This window comes from Chrysoperla carnea, chromosome 3, assembly GCF_905475395.1.
Source record: "Chrysoperla carnea chromosome 3, inChrCarn1.1, whole genome shotgun sequence".
In the NCBI taxonomy this organism is placed as follows: domain Eukaryota; kingdom Metazoa; phylum Arthropoda; class Insecta; order Neuroptera; family Chrysopidae; genus Chrysoperla; species Chrysoperla carnea.
Genome location: NC_058339.1, coordinates 46,390,478 through 46,411,257, shown reverse-complemented (window position 1 = coordinate 46,411,257; position 20,780 = coordinate 46,390,478). Strand labels below are relative to the sequence as shown.

The window sequence follows — 20,780 nt, the reverse complement described above, 5'->3', positions numbered from 1 at the left end:
CGTACATTACCTTCATTTGGCTTAATTAAGATATTTATTATGACATAACATAATATTTCCTTGTACTGACTGTATTATCTCCATTATCTTTAACCTATTATGACTCACAACTCATTAAACTGATTAAGAAATACTAAAAAAGACTTATTAAGAATTTCCAAGATCTAATTATTCTCTAAGCCAAAACAAAAAGTGTTGGATTTTGTAAAGAAACTAAAGAATTGTAACACTTAAATAAATGAAAATTTCCGATCTTGTTTTAGTCTATTACGGCGCTATACCTTGTGCAAATAATCAACAGATTAAAAAAAAAAGAGCAAGAAAATTTTGTCTTAATTAGAAAATTATCAAGGGATTTCATTACACCATTTCGATCGCCACCCTACTAGAATACTTTTCGTGTTATGAGAAGAAAATAAAATACATATATGAAACTTTTTTTTATTAAAACCTTTCGAAAGTAAATTCTGTTTAGTGTTTCATTTCTAGAACAAAAAGTCTCAATTATATTGTTATTTAATACTCGTAAATGTATTTTGTGAGAATAATTATTAACAAATAAATCAAATTAATTTGTTCATTGGATGGATGCTTATAATAAGAGTAACAAAAAATATGTTACAATACAACACACGACCGTTCACTATGTACCGGTCGAGACGTCCTTGTCATGAACAAAACCTTGAAGACGACTTTTATGTTATAACTGGCGTCCCATGTTTGCCCGCCAAGTACAACGAACTCATGTAAATAGGTATAGGCATATAAGATTAAAATATAATCGTATTGTTAGTTGAATAAAATAACAAAAGCGTATGGAAAATATAGATTTTGTTCAAAGAAATCACTTTATGGAATTTCTTGTTCAAGAAGATCATAAAAAATTCAATGTCATTTTGTAAATTTATAACATTGTCAGGAAGTCGTTTAGATTAGAGATTAGAGAATAAATATATTCAACTATACAAGTTATCTCAAAATTTAGATAACAGGCATTATTATTATATTCTTAATTGTTAATGTTTGTAGCCTTTAGCTATTGCTTTAAAAATGTTTGCAAATTATTTTTTTTTAAGATTTTATTCATTTTTGGCTCAGTTCGCCATGTATTCAGACTGGACTTAGATTTTGTTCCAAGAAAATATATCCTAGAAAAATTTGCAATTATACCTGCATCCATTCTCCTTTTCAAGAGTGGCAGCTTACCTAAAAAGGCCTTTAGTTGTTTAGTAGCATCCACAATGGTAGGTTCTGGACTCTGAAGCGAAAGGATTTTTTTTTTAAGTAGCCAAAAATATCTAAACGATGCTTTAACGTTCTTATAAATTTTAATGCAGTTGGGTGGACACAACTTCTTCCAAAAAAAGTTGGTATGGTTCGTGACGCCAATATATGTCGGTCAGCGTAAGCGACTTTAGATGTTACCGGGCGCTAAGTTTTTCAAGGCGTCGCGTTTATTAGAGACAAACATGTTTCGAACAAGTTATCGTAACAGTTACTGAATTAGCATCAGAATTTGATACGCAGTCATTAAAAGATCATAAGATAAACCGACAATAACTCGAAAAAAATTTGAAGTCGAGTTTTTTAATGCTGTTTTGTAAACCGTGAATAAATGTTTTGTAAACATTCTATAGAGGAAAGATTTCAACAGATGCTAGACTTTTCACGTGAAATTTTTTGTATGACATAAAAAATAATCAAAATAAAGGAGAACTAATGCGACATTGTTCTGTAGAAAAGTTCATGGTCAATTTTAAATCTGATATTGATAAAGATCTGTTATCCGATAAGTTTTAGGTTTGCAACAATCTCAAAGACAGTCAGGCAACATCTATCGAAATATTAAACTTTCTTAAAAAGCACAATCTTCAAGAGTTATATTCCTGCATATCACTGCATATTCTGTTAACAATACCAATGACTGTTGCAAGTGACGAACGCAATTTTTCTAAACTAAAATAGTAACTTTTTAAGTTGATATAATATTCTAAAAATATTTTTATGATTAAAGAGTAGGTATATATTCGATATTTTCAATACGACTAAATCAACTGAATAAACACAGATGTATGCATTCATAATCAAATCTTCTTAATTAAGCGAGTTGCTGCCATAAATTTTTATTAGTTAAATCATTCAGGTAAGGTATGTGAATAATTAATATGTAACCTTCAAAATATTAATAGCTTCTATATATTTTGTTTGAACTTATGAAGAGTGTTTAATTTATACCTACAGATAGATATCAATTAACTAGACGAAATATTCTTAAAAATTCAAATATGAGTATTCTTAGAAATTCAACTTCTGCATACAGATTAGATTAGTCTGCTTCCTGGTTTTTTTTTTTTGTATTTTCATACTATTGCAAATTAAATTTCTACACTTTCAGCCCATTAGTATCAATTATGAAAAAGCTACTTTTGTCTACAAGCCTGGATTACATAATTCGTAAAACAAGTGGAAATTTCGAGTGGGTTGTACGTATTGTGTTGTAATCGACAGAATAAATTTAAAAAAATTTGAAATACACTAAAATCGCAAATTTTATTTTCATTCTGGTCTCGGTTTAAACCACTATAATTGTAGTACAGTTGTATGAATGTTTTCACAACATTAAGGGCTTTAGGTCATTTTATGAAGTTTATTTCTGAACCAAACCTATTCTTTTTAATCAAGAAAATTATTGTATTTTAATGTGCAATATGTCATCCAAAAGTTTTCTAACACATTCTAAGAGTAACCAATACATTTTGATTTGTAAAAATTACCGCGATAATATTACTTCATTAAAATAGCAAATTTAAGTTAATTTTTATCTCTTTAATTAAAACAAATGGAACTTATTTATAGTTTATAGATATTAATAAACAAGAAATTGTTCTCGAACGTTTTTTTATACGTTGTTATTTAAAATGATATATTTATATTTCTATTTTTAATTTTAGAAAAAAATTGTCCTTGAATAATAAATAATGTGACGTTATTCAAATATTTAATTATGTTAATTGATTTACAAAGGTATTGTTTTTTATTTACCCAAAAAGGTCAATAATTAATTGCCACTTTTATGATTCTATAGTATGTCTTCTTTTCGTACAGTTGGTATTATGTAATTTTCTCTAATTTTTTCCCCTTTCTATGGTGATATTTAAATACCTACAATATTTTAAACTATCTTCCAAAGGTTTTTTATATGTATTATTAACTTCCTGAACACGAATTGTTCGAAAGGAAGTAAAAAATTTGTTCCGAAAATGGACTAATTAGGTAATTTTATGAACACCTATACCAAAATTTTGTTCGTAACATCAATATTTTTAAGCCTTACAAACTTGGGACTAAACTAAGCATACCATGGTATATTTCATATATCTTATATATATAGGAGACTTTCTATAGATATAGATAGTCACTCATCACGATATCTCTGGAACTATAAGACCTAGAGACTTGAAATTTGGGAGGAATATTCCTTTTGCCAATTAGAGGTCAGCTAAGAACGGATTTTAGGAAATTCCACCCACAAGGGGGGTTGCGGGGGTGTTCATGAATAAAAAATTCATATTTTTCAATTATGGCTTTTAATAGTTCAAAACTTGGTCAGAATGTTTTAAATTACATTTAGAAATTTTTTTAACCTTCGGAGGGTAGAAAGGTGTAGCGAGAAAGTGGGAAGGAAATATCGAATAGTTACAAATATACCTAAGTGGGGTATCAAATAAAAGAGCATGACGTGTACATTACAAAACTGTTATCCAACGCAAGGAAATGTGGAGGGAGGGGTGCAAGTGGGGATGTTGCCCAGCAAAGCGGGCGGGTAACAGCTAGTACATGATATAATTATTGTTTTGGTTTTTTCACTCAGGTCTCAGTTTTCAAATTAAAAGTTGAAAAAATCAAATTTTTACGCCTTATCTAGTGTGTAAAAAGATTTGAACATCGAATGTTGTGCTACTATACATCTTTATTAATAAAAAGATAAAAGTTTTATGTTTGCCGCGATGTACCGCGTATGTCACACTCGTTTAATTAAATCAATTAAAATCTTTTTGCTGTATTTTTTTTCTAATTAATATGCCTTTTATTCCTGCTCTCGGTCATAAGTTTTGGGAAAATTTATATTTAAAGTCAAATAATTGTTGAATTTTTCTACTTTATTAGTCGGAATTGCAATTCAGGAGAATGAAATAACTTGTCGCTATATTCCTGTTATTTAAACGAAAGTAGTTCATGATAAATGTTCGTACTTTGTCATCGCCATTTATATTAAGGATCATATATGACCTTTTCAATTTATTTTTCTGCTTTGAGTACAAAAATTGTTTGGTATTGTTGGGACAATTGGTATTATTTCATTGTTTTACACAGTTACACTTCAACTGTAAACACGTAATAGATTTTAACACCAGTCTAAATCGAGTTTTGAATACCATTCCAAAATACCGTTCTATCTGACAATTTTCACCAAGATTTGATTTCGTAATCCTAATCAGGAGGAACATGGCATATAATTACTCCAAATAACCGCTTTAGTGTTTACCTACATATAATTGTAATAAAAATATAATTCAATATAAACTGATATATTATATGTATATCATTAAAAATAAAATATAATAAATTTTAAAAATTATTGAAGGTTGAAAGTAAGAAATGAATGATGATTCATCATCATCCAATTGGTTGGCTGTCCATCCATCATTGTTTCACGTTAATATTCTGTCATGTGCAATCATATGAAATGAACAATTCATTAAACTTGTTTTTAATATATTTCTTGTGATAACAAATTATTACAACATTTTATGTTTTATTATTGTTGTAAAAGATATCAAAATACTTGAATTTGTATTAATATTCATTTAGTCTAGACTTTATTCGGATCCTGCGATTTTGGCGCTAAAGATTATTACTTTGTTGAGATTGGAAAGTGTATTTTTTGTATTATAAACAGTGCTGAGAAAACCACAAAGCTTCTGCAAAAATAACCTCACAAAAAACCTTAACAAACAAAACAGATTTTACTTATTTTTCATGTGTCTTTCTAGTCAGATAGTCGAAAACAGTGATTATTAATCTTAATTAACCGACAGTTTCAATTCATTAATAGCTATACTATGCTTAGTCCGCCCACTTAGTCAGTTAAGCCCGCCCGCTAAACACAAATTTTACTACCATCTCTTGGATAGGCCTTCGGCCTGATTGAAGTCTGCGCGTTCGCCTGCGGTCTAATAAATACCTATTCACAATACAATAATAATAATAATAAATATCACCTCAATACTATTCAAATACCTGTTCACAATTCTAGATAAATATGGTGGGAGCGCAAATAAATACATAAGTATATAGTAAGGTAATATAATGCATTATGTATATGCGTTTCCACCATTTATTGCATTTAATATTTTGTTTAAATTTTCTAATGTTCTGCTCAATTTCCTTAATTTTTTATTTCGTTAGACTATAGTGACAAAAACAATTTGATCAGAATGAATAAAATTTACCACCCTAGACTATTAATATTAAACAAACAGATTCAATTTTCACTTAAAATTGTATACATAGAAAGTCAACATTCCAAATACAATATTGTTCATATTCTGTGAATTTTAAAATGTTTTTATTAATAATAGAATAAATATTACAACAATACATTTATAAACAATTTTTGCATTATGAACGGGCTCTAATACGCCTAACTAACTAGTGTATATATAACGCTTCATTTGATATAAAAACATGCATGCACTTATTTTAATTATTGTATGCTCATAATTTTACGCACATATAATGTGATTTAATAACATATTAGCAGTTACTGATTAATGTGTGTTTAAAAACCACATAATGAATTCATTAGTTGATCAATAATTCAATTATTTTTATAATTTTATATTTTTATATATGTTTGTTTTTAACATATGGTCACCTATTTATTTTATTTATTATAAAGGACCTTATTTAAACGAATTTAAGAAACCCACGCAGTATAGAACAGGCATGGGCAAACGTGGCTTACAGAAGTCCCTCAGACTCCCAACTTAACATACGAGTAAGACAGAGAAAATTTTTTTTTTTTAAACTATCTCATTAGTATTAGAGAAACTGAGATAGGTAGAAGAGTCATATACCCGTCTCACTTCCTCCTCTATAAGCAATGCGGGCTTGGATAAAGAGACATACAATAAAGTTATAAGAATGGTGACTTCGACTTAATGTAACTCGCCCATGCCTGGTATAGAGTAATTTCAGATAATATTCCAGTCATCTAAGATGTCCAATTAAAATGTTTTGATCTACTATATAATTGATTACAGATAACACGATATTTATTAGAAACAACACTTTGCTGTACATCAGATATGTTTAGTGGTTGAAAAGTACACATTAATTACACACTTTATCTGATATACATCTTTGTTGCAATTATATTATCCACAAGATACATAGTAAGGTTAAAATAATTCATTATTTATATGTGTTTCCACTATTTATTGCATTTAATATTGTGTGTTAAATTTTCTAATGTTTCGCTCAACTTCCTTAATTTTTGTCTTCCATAGAAACCTCCTGACAATAACTAACATAACAAAAAAATATAAGCGAAATTTTTCCATCCGTTCTCAAGTTATAGCGGTGTGGAAAGTTTGGGAGGACGAAAAGTGTTCCGATTACTGAACGTTTCCGATTATCGAGACTCTATTATATAAATTTTGGGAAAATATAAGTTTTCCTGCCCAGCATGTCTCTACGAATCAGATAAGAAGATAACCTCTTAAAACATTCAGACTATTGTTAATTTAACTTGTATGGTTTTCGTTCCTACATTTTATCAAAATATTGAAAAACTCGAAAATATTCGTGACCTAGCAGTGAAGACTTCTTTTCTGGCGAGTATGACATAATTATCTCGAAGTTCATGGTATGCTATGGTATCCTTTGATATTCCTTCAGTTAGTGAAATTTATTTTTTTTAAATTATTGGTTGCTGTTTTTACGAAAAGCAAATGTGTTATGAAAAATCGAATATAAAATAAGGATCGCATCATGACTGTTATCGAGTATTTTGAAATCAGTTCTATTTATTTACCATTTTAGATGCAATGATCATTATAACTAAATTATTCATTCATAAATTTAAAAATAAATAAAAAATAATATAATCGAAACTAGTTTTAAATAAAAACAACACATAAGTGTAGAGTAAATTTGGGTAACACCACTTGATAAAAATATGGCAACAGCTATTTGTCTCGGATGATTATTACATAAAAACATTTTTTTTTATGTTCGGAAAAGAACAATTAACGTTTTTGAGAGTTTATTTTAAAACAATAAAGTTTGTAGTTTAAAATATTCTGCCGCGTCTCCATTTATGCTGGATATACAGAGTGGTTGAAGTTATAACAGCATTCAGCAAAGCTTAATCTAACAGTAAGTATCGTGATAATGACAATTTCTCAATAGACTTATAGCCTTTTCTAGGTACAGTGTGCTGAAATTTTGGAATATTTTTAGTTCTTAGAAATTGGAAATTTGACAACTGTGCTAAGCATAATTCATTATTTAAAGCTTATAATGGTAAATTACTAAAACTACCGATGGAAATAGAGTTTCAATACTCCGTTTCGAGGGAAAAATCTCTAGCGCCACTGATTAAAAAATAAATTAACGCTATGAAATGCTCCTTACTTATGGCACTGTGTGCCAAATTTCCAATTATTCTAAGCAGCCGATTTAGTATTCACAATAATTTCCTTTTGTTTCTTAAATTTCAACAGCCTGACTTAAATTTCAACAGATCACAAGCCCATTCTGGAATTTTTCGGTTGAAATGACCCACTAGGAAACATGATGAAAAGATGCTACTATATGTAAAAGTAAGTTGTATAAGTATTCGAAGCGAATAGCATAAATTTCGTACAGAAATGTAATGTAATAATAAACACGTAGGGCTTCGGAAATTGACGGGAGACCAAAAGTTTTTTTTAACTTCTGGTACCGAAGTTACCGAATCTATTTCTGTACGGCATTTATGTAATTCGCTTCAAATATCCATGCAGAGCTAGAACCTACCAACGCCGTATATATTTGCTGGTGTAGGAGTGAGATACCAAGGGGTGTAACATCCATATTCTCATCTGTATTCACGTTGTGCTTTAACTTACTTTTACATATAGGAGCTGCTTTTTCAACATGATTCCTGGTGGGTCATTTCACCCGAAAAATTTCAACATGGCCTTGTGGTCTACTGGAACAAAGAAGCTTTTCCGGCTATAAGTATACTGAAAAATTACCACTATTTTAACTTTATTTATCATTTTATGAAATCCTGCTGTTATAACTACCATGTAAGTTAGGAGAACCTTCTAGGATCATTTTATTACCGATATACGCAAAAAAAAAAAAAATTGTAGAATGTTAACTTAAGTGCAAGCTAATATCCTAGCTTCCCCTAAACATTGTTGAAATAAAACATTGCATATATTAAATATTGCATAGTTCATGCATCATGTAAACAATGATAGTATTATAGGTTCTAGATGCTTACAATGAAAATTCCAATCAAGTATGTAGGTAGCACATGATTCATTTGAACATGTTTGTAATCAACTGAACACAATAAACAAACTGCACATATGCTGCTGCTATTCTACCTACATATTAGAAAGTAAAATATAAACTTTATAAAAAAAAAGTTACCATTCATTTTTTTTACCTCTATATGCAAGCTAAAATGGCATCTCTTTCGTTATTATTAAAAATTAATCAGGATGGATATAAAGTCGCACAGGAAAACTAGCGGCTCCACAGGCCGCTACGAATGATGGTTATTAAGAAAATAAACCTACTTGCTTTTTTCAAGATAAATTTGTTTTCTTAATGGCTATAACAATTGAAACTCGCACATAACATCAATTACAATGAAATGATCAAAACAAATGCAAATAATAGTTATTTACGATACTAGTGGCGTAAAAACATTATTAACGAAAGTTGCACAACGAGTGCGTAGCACGAGTTGGACAATCGCAGAAATACGTTAATAATGCGTTATCACACGTGTATTGTACTAAACTTTAATGACTTGTTGAGAATAGAAGTTGTTCTCACTAATTGTCATTTTTCACGTAAAATCAATATTCAAAGAGTCTACCAACATCCGAAGGGGAAACCTTAAAGGAAATGTTCTAATGACATTTCCTATCTACTAATAAAATATCTCTGGATTGCTTCAGCGTAACGTTAACCTCGATTTACCATACTACAAACCAAAATTTTAAATTTCAATGTGATCGGACAAGGGACAACCAATTTTGTACAATATCCACGTTTCTATTTCTTGTTCAATTATCTTCTTACTAGAATAAAAAAAAAACTATGTATTTTGGTTTTAGGATTACGCAGGAGTATTTACGAGAATTTTCTCAAAATTAAAGCATATCGCCTAAAACTCCAGTAGTATTCGATCTTATTATTTTGAACCCTATGCAAACCGTAAAAATATGGTTTAAATTCGCCTCTATGTACAAATTGCATTTGTACATAGATGTAACGTAGCTGTTTACATCAGAATATTTTTATTATAAAATTTTTTTTATAATCTTTTAAATATTGATAAACGGTTTTCAGAAAAAAAAAAATATAAAAAAATTCCTACATTATTACATTTTTTAAAATACACTAATTATATTAATTTCTGATTAATTTCAATAATATCGCTTTCACCAAAATTTGTATAAAAAGAACGTATTTATCGTTATGTAACGAAAATTAGCTATGGTTTGTATAATTAAATAAATGAATGAAATCCATGAAAGAATACGCATTGTTTCCTTACTATTGATGTTTGAATGAAACCGGAAATATTTTTATGCTAATCAATAATTAAATTTAATGTTTGAAACTTAAGATTGTTCGTAGTAAAGATAACAATTTATATTATTATAGAGAAATGTGACATAAACAAACAAAAAATGTACAAAAAAGGCAAAAATTAATAATGCTATCAATTATTTCCTTGTAAGCAATTACATTTTGAAATTAACTGTAATAATGTATCGATTTCTAGCTAAAGATATGGCTGACGTCAACTTCAATTTAATTAAAAACCGAAAAGGGATCTCTTCAAGCATTGATTGTTGTTCTAGTGCTAAAATCTCGTTACAGTAATTTTACAATTTTTCTTGAAACTATTTTCTTGATGAGTTCAAGAACAAATATTTCTTTATTTATTCATTTGCGCGGTTAGTAACGGTTTTGATTCATTGAAACTTTAGAAAATTAATCTCGTAATGTGAACATCTAGAGAGATTAATTCAAATGCAAAGACAGAGTGATTTCATTATATTTTCCAATATTCGGATTCGGATTTCCAATTCGCTTTCTAAAAGATTTCTCGAGCTATACAATTTAAAAAATTTAATAAGTAAACGTAAATAGTTTTATGTAAGTTTTATGATAAATGTTCTTGAGATAATTAGCCGCAAAAAGTGCAAACTCTTCGAACTCTCCGGATAAATAATACAGTATTACCCAAGGAATGACTATGGAAAAATATAGACGTACTTTAATAATGTTTCATTTGAATCGCACATTGTTGTGTTTGTTAGAGTTATCATTATTCAAAAAAATCTAAACTAGAAAAAACTTACAAAGCATATCCCTAAGGGCCTGGTTTATAAATGAAAATAATTCTCAACAACCCTTAACTATTTCTAACTATAATAATAGATTTGTCTGTCAGAACGGGTGATTCTTCAAAATAACTGCAGCTCTAATTTTTATACAGATTAGTTTTAGTTGGTTGTTCAGCTTAGTTAAAATTAATTACTCATTAACATTTAGCAAAAAATTTATTAGCAATGGAGTTCCAAAAAGACCTAATAAAATTTCATCTTATTTTATTACAATCTCATAATCACAACGCAGTTATGAAATACAATAATACCTCTTAACATTCCCATGACATTATACTCCCATAAAAAACGTTCCGTAATATTCGCATAAAAAACGTTCTATAGTATTTGTCAAAGGTACTTGCAAAGATGTGAATGGAACATAAAAAACCGGCCTCAATCAAATTGGATGAAAATGAAGACCATGCCTCTCTCTCAATAGTATTTCCGATCATGAACATAGAGTCAAAAATGAAAAGTTTCCAAGTTGCAGTGCTTTGAAATAGCGCAGAACTTTTTTCCGTCCATATTAATGCATCATCCTGTATAGATAGAAAAAAAAACTTTTTTTTAAATAGTATGTTTGTAATATTTCAGATTCAGCAATGCCTGCAAGTGGTCCCGTATATCAACCAACAACAGTTACATATGAACAGCAAACACCAGAGAATGGAAATGCAGGTCCCACGGCAACATGGACACGTCCAGTTAGTTATTTATCACAAACAGTATCAAGCCATCCAAACAGAGCCCGTTTCGTGCAATGGATCACATTAATTTTAGGAATATGCCTGATTGCATCTGGACTGATAATGGTTGTGGATGGTACCATTGATTATAATGATACCACAACGACGACGACCACAACAACACATCAAAATGTAACACCGTCTGCTGCCAATAATAGTAGTGATGCCACTGAAAGTTCTGTAGAAAACAGCACAACGACAGAAGTTCAAAGAGGCCATGCTAGTGATTTAGTTTGTGCAATTGTTGGAATACTGTTAACAATTGTTGGTATATTCTTTGTTGGTAAGTTTAACAATCTTTATTTATATTTAAATAATATTTCTCAACGTCAATTTGTTTATTTAGAGTTAGAGTTAGAATTTGTTTATTTGTTATGATTTTGTCATACAATTTGAGGTCCAGAGACCGAAAATTTAAATATGTGCGATTTTAACACCAGAAATAAAAGACTTGCACGTAAAATGCTCAATACATTATATATGTCACATACGGGTTAAATTAAAAATTGAAGTTGTTTGTTATTCGGAAGAAATGACAAAGTTTGTTATTCGGAAGGATATTTACTACGATAATATAATAGATGTCCTTCCACAAAAGCTATACGCGAACGTTGTAGGATATTCGTTCCCTGACTTTTTTATGAGAAAGTGTATAAAATATTAGTTTTATAAAAATATTTATTACTTATGGAATCTTGCCCAAAAGCAACTCAAAATTTCATCTTTAAATTAATATTATGCCAAATGAAGACTGTCAGAATAAATTAAAATTTAATTTTATAATTGTGGTATCAAATTAATTTGAGTATGATATGAAAAATCTTTTTTTTTAATGAATAATAATTTTTGTGTGCAGGTGTTTATGTTCGATCATGTAGACGTCGTAAAACATGTACTTGGTGGAGAGGTAAAGATTTAACTTCAAGTAATACACGAGAAAATGGTGTAGCTGCTAGTGCAGCTATGAATCCATCAACCGATTTACTCGTTACTGCACAATATGCACCTGTATCTGAAGTTGCATATCAACCACCTGCAGCTCTTGCCGCTGAAGAACGAAGTAAATTAATGGCAGAAAATAAAGACTGGTAAGATTACATAACATGATAACAATAATTAATATAATAAATTGTTGTTTATTTTGTTTATTGATGTTTTAAAAACAATATATAAATTTATTTTTATAAATAATATAAAATTTCGTAAAAATATTAATTATATGTATCGCGTACTTTCAGGGAACTAGGGTAAAAGGTAAGCATTTAGTATTGCTGTTCAAGCTAACAGATATTCTTATATCGTTTTAATTATTTTAAATTCATGAATTTTTGCATGTTTTTCCATTGCAAAATAAAAGTTTACGGAAAAATAAATAAAATAAGTTTTTTTTCATTATTATTTCTCCAAAATCAGTGATTCTCAACTTAATAAAAAAAAATCGGTTCACCTCCATCCTGCATCAATAATTTTCTAAATATGCATTTATTATAGTAGTAATCAATATGAATTAATTAATTTTCATGAAGATATTTTTACCTTGCCCAAGTGCTTTGAAAATAAATACATTTTTCTTGAAAAGTTCATTATTTACAAAATAACTCAAAAAGGTTTACGACCGCTTATGCTACCGCATCTGGTGGAAAAAATTTTGCTTCGTCATTCAGAGTGACAATGGACGTTGATCAGTCTTGTGATCCAGGTTCAACTATTTTATCGGCCTGGTGAAAGAAACATAATTTAATCAAAGATCTGTGTTTTCCCTCACAAAGTAAACTTAATTAAAAGCTTGTAACATAGCATACCTTAGCATATCCGGATCTCTTTATAAGTAAATTTTTTAATTCAAAAGAGTATCTACCCAAACTTCCTCATTAATTATTTTCATTTAAATTATATCTTACACTTTCGTACCAATTTGTTTAATAAGTAAAGTGATATTTATAATTAAATGGAGAAATAATTTCAATTTTCATCATTTTTTCCCTTACATTGGAGAATCACTGTATTGAGTATGCAACCAAACATTCATCTTTCATTTTGTACATAAAAATTTTAAACACAAATTTTTAAATTTCGTTTGAAAAATCATCTATTCAATTTTGAATTTTTAATATTGTATAAAATATTTGCATATAAAGGCTATTTTCTTGTCTCGTTGTCATCCCATTTCAAATTTGGAGAAGTTGTTCCTGTGTTTTGTAACAAAGAATTTTTCATTGCAGGTTCGAATTATATTTTTTTTAAATTAATTTTAGAAATCTAAATTTGTTTTCGAAAAAAAAAATTACCTCAGTGTTTATTAAAAATTTATCTTTCTAGTTGATTAAAATATAATATTTTACAAAAGTTTCTTTGTCTATAGAATCCGAATTTGTAAAAAAATTATTCGATTCGATAAAGCACACCCAGAGAACTATTAACTGTTTTAAAATAAGCACTTCTCCATTTTTTAAATTGGTGGTACGAGCTTTGTGAAATACCCTATTATTAATAATGGTATATTCAGATATATCTTTTGAAATGTATATTTTCTTCACTCATGTGATAATTACTTTCTTTCTGCATTGTTTTTCCGTCAAATAGCTAATTACCTTATGCGTGCGCCATTTACCTGTCATGTTGCCATACTATCGTGTACTGACAATTTATTGTACTAGTTGTATTTTATAATATTCTTAACTTTTGTCTTTGTATTCAGTAAAAGTAACATAAAAATTTCATTTAATCAAATTTTCGATTACTTGCGGAACAGACTATAATTTTTGTGATGCGCGAAGGATGAGGCGAAAAATACGTGTTTATCATCATGAATAAGGGCAAATTAAGTGTCAACTATGAACCAAAGAGTTTATACAACTAGAGAACGTTAGAGTCCAAAACTTGCGATATGATGAATGAGAGAGAAGAGTGTCAATAAGCTCCCCTGTCTCCTTGTCTAACCTATAGATCATTGGTTATATATTGTTTACATTATTGCTATTAAGTGAATAGTTAAAAAACAATTTATCTAATATTATTTAATACATTAAAAGTGCAATACATATTGGAGAATAATGCAAATCTGCATATTAAACAATTTTCATTTTTCAGAAAAAATAATACAAACCTGTATATAACCTCTTTGTACAAAACAAATATAATTGCAGACACAAAATTTATGATTATGACATATGACTATGACAAGGACACAGAGGAACTCACTGGCAGTCTTCTTTCTCAGTCATTATATTGCATCCACTTACAGGCCAGCAGATCCCTCGCGTTCTCTATGTATATAAACTCTTTGCTATGAATACAATAGATAAAGTGAAGTATGTATTATTGCTTAGATTATTTATAAATTATTGTATTTGTTATTATCGAAGAAGTATAACTTCTCACGCGCGTACATAAGTATACACATCCTATTTTTATTTGTAAAAAGATATATCTGAATTTTGTAAAATAATTTTAATTTATTTTATATTTTCCAAATTTTTTTTTAATCACATTTAGATAGATATTGATATAATGATAATAAATTCATGTCTTCTCGTGCGACACCAACCGGGCAATGAAACTCGCGTAGATTGTATATTGTTTACTTAAGCGATGAAAACATACCGGAAATAACAATATGCCTGCAAGTTTAACATAGTCAATTTAGTTAGAAAACAGTTTTGGAAAAATCTTCGTACGTTTTTCTGAATAAATTAGACTGAGTATCCAAGTACTTTATGTCACTTCCTCTGTCCTCCACGCTTCTGCCGGGCCGTTCAACTGGCAATAACTTCGAAAACAATATATCAATTTTTTCTAAATGTGATAATAACTATTCGAATTTTTAAGGTAGATATTTTAGCATTTCTTTATAAATTATGCTTTTGTAATAATAATAAGTGAAAGAAAGTATTCAATGAATGTTTTATTATAATTAAGGGTTTCAAAATTTTTAATTTTTTTTTTTTTTTTTTTTGAACTTTCACTAGTTATTAAAAAAAATTTTGGCATGCGTTTGTTTTTTTATTAGAAATTTTTTTAGTAGATTAGCTTGTAATTTTTTTTCGAATTTATTCTAATTTGAATTGTTTTTATTTTCAGCACAAGTGGTGAAGAAAGTGATCGAATGTTGGAATCGGACCCTAGAATTGTTTTAAGGCCTCAAAGTCATGTTGAAGAAAATGTCTAAAAGTTTTTTTTATTTTTTATATTATTGACAAAATAAAATAATCAATATTGCATTCATTTTTTTCCTGGAAAGTAGTAGTTATATTTTGTGTACTTAATATTCACAATTCATTTTTCTTTTAAATTACAATGTCAAATAAGATAACAAGTAAACAAGAAAATAATAAACAAAAAATTTGTGAATAATAAAAGACCTTGATTCTTAACTAATATTAGCAATTAAAAGCAAAGTGTTCGTAAATAGCTGTTCACTTCTATTTTTTGTTTTATTTATGAATAGTCAAAGTTTGCTCTCAGACTATTAAAGACTACATTGTACTTATATAAATTTGATTAAATGGCCTAATAAAGAAATTAAGTTTAATAGGGAACCTTACGCATATTAAACCTCTAACAATTGCAATGTAATTAACTAATATTGGAACCAAATTTACCATTTTCTTGTAAAAAGGAAGAAAATTTGAAAGTAATTGTGCTGAAATATCTGGAAATTATCGATTTTAATTTTCATTTAATTTATAAAATGGGTTTCAAAAAAAAAGTGTACTTTAAGAAACTGAACATGATTAAATTAACAAATCACTTTATTGTTTGACTTTCATTTTAAGTTTATCAAATATTGTTAAATAAATTTTACTATTACATACATAAAACATCTAGTGTTTTTTCCATTCTGCAAAACAATTTTTATAGAGACGATCGACTGAAAACGTGTATAAGGTATGATGAGATGGTAATTTTAGTTACAAAACCTAAAAGAGTTTGGTATGACAAATAAACAAGATCATTTGGATCTTAATTCAGTTACAATTGCTGCTCCTTGAAATGGTGTATCCAAGAAACGAACTAATAATATATACCGTGTCTTGTGAAAAGGGTGTAAAGCATAAAATAAAATAAAAATATTTTTAATAAAACCGCTTTTTATCTAGACATGATGCATGTACTATTCCCCTGATTTTTTCGATATTATCTTCAGTTGAAGATATTCTGAAACGTGAATTGCCTTCAATGTTTTTTCAACCTATGCTGAGAAACACTTCATACCACTTGTAAGACAAAATTGGATAAATTTATAAAACATTAAAAAACTTTTTCTAGCATTTTTAGCAAACCAGCTCACGCAATTCTGTTTAAAATAAAAATTTGTTCAAATCATTTCGTTCATTGTAGAAATCTTGATTCATTACTGAGGTATACTGACTTTAATGCCGTGAACAAAATTTTAGTCAACTCGTATTACTATGCCTAAAATTTTAAAAATTACTGCTCACGCTTATTCCAAGTTACAAATTCGTAGTACTTTTGTAATAGTGGCGCTACTAGTGGAATATATCAGCAAAAAGGAAGGTTTCCTATTATAAATACCTATAATTGAAGACAATCAGAGACACCGTACAAAACATATTCATTTAATCATTTCGGAATAAAAATGAATGTAATATAATGTAATTTACCTTTTAATTTAAAAAAATATAAATTAACTCTACAAGATGATTAAAAAAAATGTTGCTTAAATTAGTATATTTGGCTAAATTAATTGTTAACATTTTTCAAATCATTATTTGTAGTAAAAAAAACTTTTTTATTTGGTTCATAACGATTTTTAATGAACTGTGTCGTTTTAAGACTGTATAGATTTAATTAAGACAGATTAAAGAAAAGAAATTTAATTATTATTATAATTCGATTTTACGTTATTTATAAATTTTTTAGATGTTTTCTATGAAAAAGTACGTTGAGAGTTGTAAAAATATTTTTTCATTATATAAAAATAATGTTTCAACATACTTTTTATAATTTTACAACAAATTTCTTAAAAAGAAAATTGCATAATTTTATTTTCGTTTTTTTGCATAGATATCGAAAATGCAGATTTAATATTATCATTTTTTTCAAACTGAACAAAAAAATTTTTGAAAAAAATACCATCAAATGTAAATTTATATAATATTTCTTAATTAATAAATCCATTTTTTAAATCTTTTTAATTTTTCTTGCTAGGACTATTTTAGATCACTGACAAATCTCATAATTTTACATTAAAAGATTGTATATATTAATAATGCATTGATTCGTTTATTGATTAAAACCGGTTCTTTTTAATCGGAGCTACGGCGCCACAGAACAGACACACAAAGCGATTAAAATTATAACACCCCTCTTTTTTCTTTGGTGGTTAAGCAACTAAATTTAAAATAAACATCTATGGAAAAAAATTACATTACTTCAAGTAATAAATTAATATATATTAATATTGATTAAACTTAAACTCGGCTTTAATACTGAAACCTAGCCTAGATGGATTTATTTAATAAGGAAATTTCCAATAAATATTTTTATTTTCTATAGTGTGAAATTAGGAATGATTTTTTAAATGTCTTTATTTTAAATATAATTCTTATAATGGAATAAATTTTAACAATAAAAGTAATAATTTAAGCTATTTTCTTATAAAAATAACGAAAATAATATAAACGCATATCAAGTAAGTTAAACCACACTTGGCTAAAACAAGGTTGCCCTCTAGGAATATGGATATAAGGAAAACGAATAATAAATATATTTGGATTATTTCCCAAAAATAATTCAGCTTTTATCAACAGATGGTATTTGAAACTCTTAAGTTTTATTGTTTTTACGTAATTTGTAGAAGCCAATTTTATAAAACATAAAATTTTTGTAAACATTTCAAAGTATTTTACTATGAACTATAAGAAAATATTTTGCTGTTGCAAGTCATTTGAATTGGAATTTGGGTATATTTAGATCAATTACGGAATTTTAGTTCAGGGAAATGTATAAAACTATGTGTTATTTGTTTTCCTTGCATCTACTCCACGGTTGTTCTTTTCAATTATTAATAACAATTCTTCAATATGTTAAATATTTTGTATATTCAATTTTTTTTTAAATTTATTATTTTATTTTGATGTTGTATGCACAATTTATTCTTATAACTATTATTCTGCATTTTAGTACTTACCCCACTCCTCATTTTGGTTAAATGACAATCTTATAGCTCTCTTTGATAATCAATTAAACTCTTTAGAAATTTCATGTTTTTAAGCTGCTGGATTTAGATTTATGGTTGTAAGGCGCTGCAAATTTAAAGTTGTCAAATTTTGAATGAAACCATAATTTAAAATCAACTAAGTTTAAAAAATCATTAATCAAAGATAATACATAAAAAATTGTCCTCAAATGATCGAATTTTAAAAAAAATTGTCCAAATTTGATTGATTTTGAGAAAATAACGTATGGCATTTAACCTAAATCCACACTAACCGACACTCAGAGGATCCTATCCACTGATTACACTGGATTATTGATTTAATTTTGAATTGAATATCATCCACTTTTGTACACTATCACATTAATTTCAATTTAAATGCTTTATTTTGCATGAAAGTTTTTTTTTTTTAGGAATTAGAAACTTTCATTTTGATTGCCAAATAATAATTAAGAAATTTCAATATAAAAAGTTAAATTTAATAATAAGACGATAAAACGGCAACAACAATAAGTTAAACATCACTATGATGTTTAAACAAAGAAGTTTGTTTGCAACCTGATGTTTGAACCATTTTTTAACAATACATTTTTTCAGTATTTCAGTACAATACTATATTTTTTCTATGCAGAATTCAAAATATATTAATATTTTTTTATAAAAGATATGCAGTTCGTGATTAATTATAAGATTTTCATACATTAATCATTTCTTTTTTAATCATTAATGGGTGGAATTGAATTTCAGTCCCCTAATTGCGTATACAATTTTTAAGTTGTGATATATTTTAAATTTTGGAATTGGTTGTTAAGTTTACAAGAATCAACATAAAAAAAAGTAATAATATCATCTTTTGTGGTAGCTAATGCACATTCTAATAAAATACCATAAAATTAGTGTCGAAGTTTAGATATGTAAGATTTCGTACAACTCTTTATCATTTAGTGATATTGAGTAGAGATTTGATTTATTGTCGAAATTTTTATTTTGAAATATTCGACTAATAGAGGTAAAGAAGTAAAGAGGTAAAAACACCGTGGATAAATACATAAAATTCAAATGTATAAAATCCGATCTTTAGCAGACTCATCAACAATGTAGTATAATACATTACCTAACTTTGATGCTACTTCAAATAATTTAAAAAAATTATTTATAATTGTTCAAGATCTCATCTTAAAAAATGAATTCGTCCAACATTTCAATCGGGTAGTTTAATGTAATTCTTCGTATAAATTGAATATATATGATAAGTTAGAAGACTATTATTAAAATCTACAAGTTAAGCATAATTGGTTACACTTTTTCTGCAATATATAACGAGATTGATGCAACAAATAATTAAATTTGTTTATCGTTGACAACTATACGTTTTACATGATAAACATGTTCTTTAAAAAATATTTAGAGGATGATCTTGACCTTTTATAAGTTTAATATATATTTAAAAAATATAAATATTCAGCTTTTTACAGTTCATGGACTTGTTTGCCTTACGGTTGCCACCAGAAATAATAACGCGCAGTGACTTTCCCCTGTAATCGAGAAAGTTAACCAATTTAATCGGAAAATAAATTTCAGAATTTAATGCATTTCTATCGACTATTTTAGATTGATTTTAAACAATGAAATGCATGTATAATATTCAATTTATACGGAAAATACAATAATTTTAAGAATATAAATATATTTAATTTTAAGGAACGAAATCCCTCCATTTAAAAAAAAAATCACATTAATTAATTTATTTTTTATATTTTTTAGTTAATAGTTTTTTAGTCGAATAATTAATTATTTATGTTTTATGTATAAAAATGAATTGATTTATTAATAATATTAAAATATTTTTTAATTTTTATTATGTATATTAATTATTAATGAACATCATTTAATGAAGTGAAAAATAAATTTAATAAAAGCTAATATTGTCATTATTAATTACCTATTTATATGTAAATATAAATAACAGTATTTATTAATGAATGTTGTTTATTATGATTATTAAACAGTCATGTTTTCCGTTTAACGGTCATTTGATCGAGTCTGTTCACTTTTGAATATGTAATAGTTATGTAGCAGAAATTTTTCTATTCAGTGACCAAAAGCAATCTTGACAGCAAAGTCAATGAAAATTGTTAATATACTAGGGTTCTGTTGTCGATT

General features: G+C 27.5%; 1 protein-coding gene across 2 annotated transcripts in view; it reads left to right on the top strand.

The window, feature by feature from the left end:
* LOC123295552 overlaps positions 1-16,058 on the top strand; it is a 40,218-nt gene extending 24,160 nt beyond the window's left edge. Inside the window, exons 2-4 of one of the 2 annotated variants that reach the window (XM_044876941.1) lie at positions 11,286-11,720; positions 12,294-12,525; positions 15,524-16,058. In XM_044876941.1, coding sequence (XP_044732876.1) covers positions 11,294-11,720; positions 12,294-12,525; positions 15,524-15,605 — 741 coding nt within the window. In that variant the 5' untranslated portion in view covers positions 11,286-11,293 and the 3' untranslated portion in view covers positions 15,606-16,058. Of the gene's footprint in view, positions 1-11,285; positions 11,721-12,293; positions 12,526-15,517 lie in introns of both variants that reach the window. The other variant, XM_044876940.1, reaches the window with a different exon arrangement.
* The last annotated feature ends 4,722 nt before the right edge of the window (positions 16,059-20,780 follow it).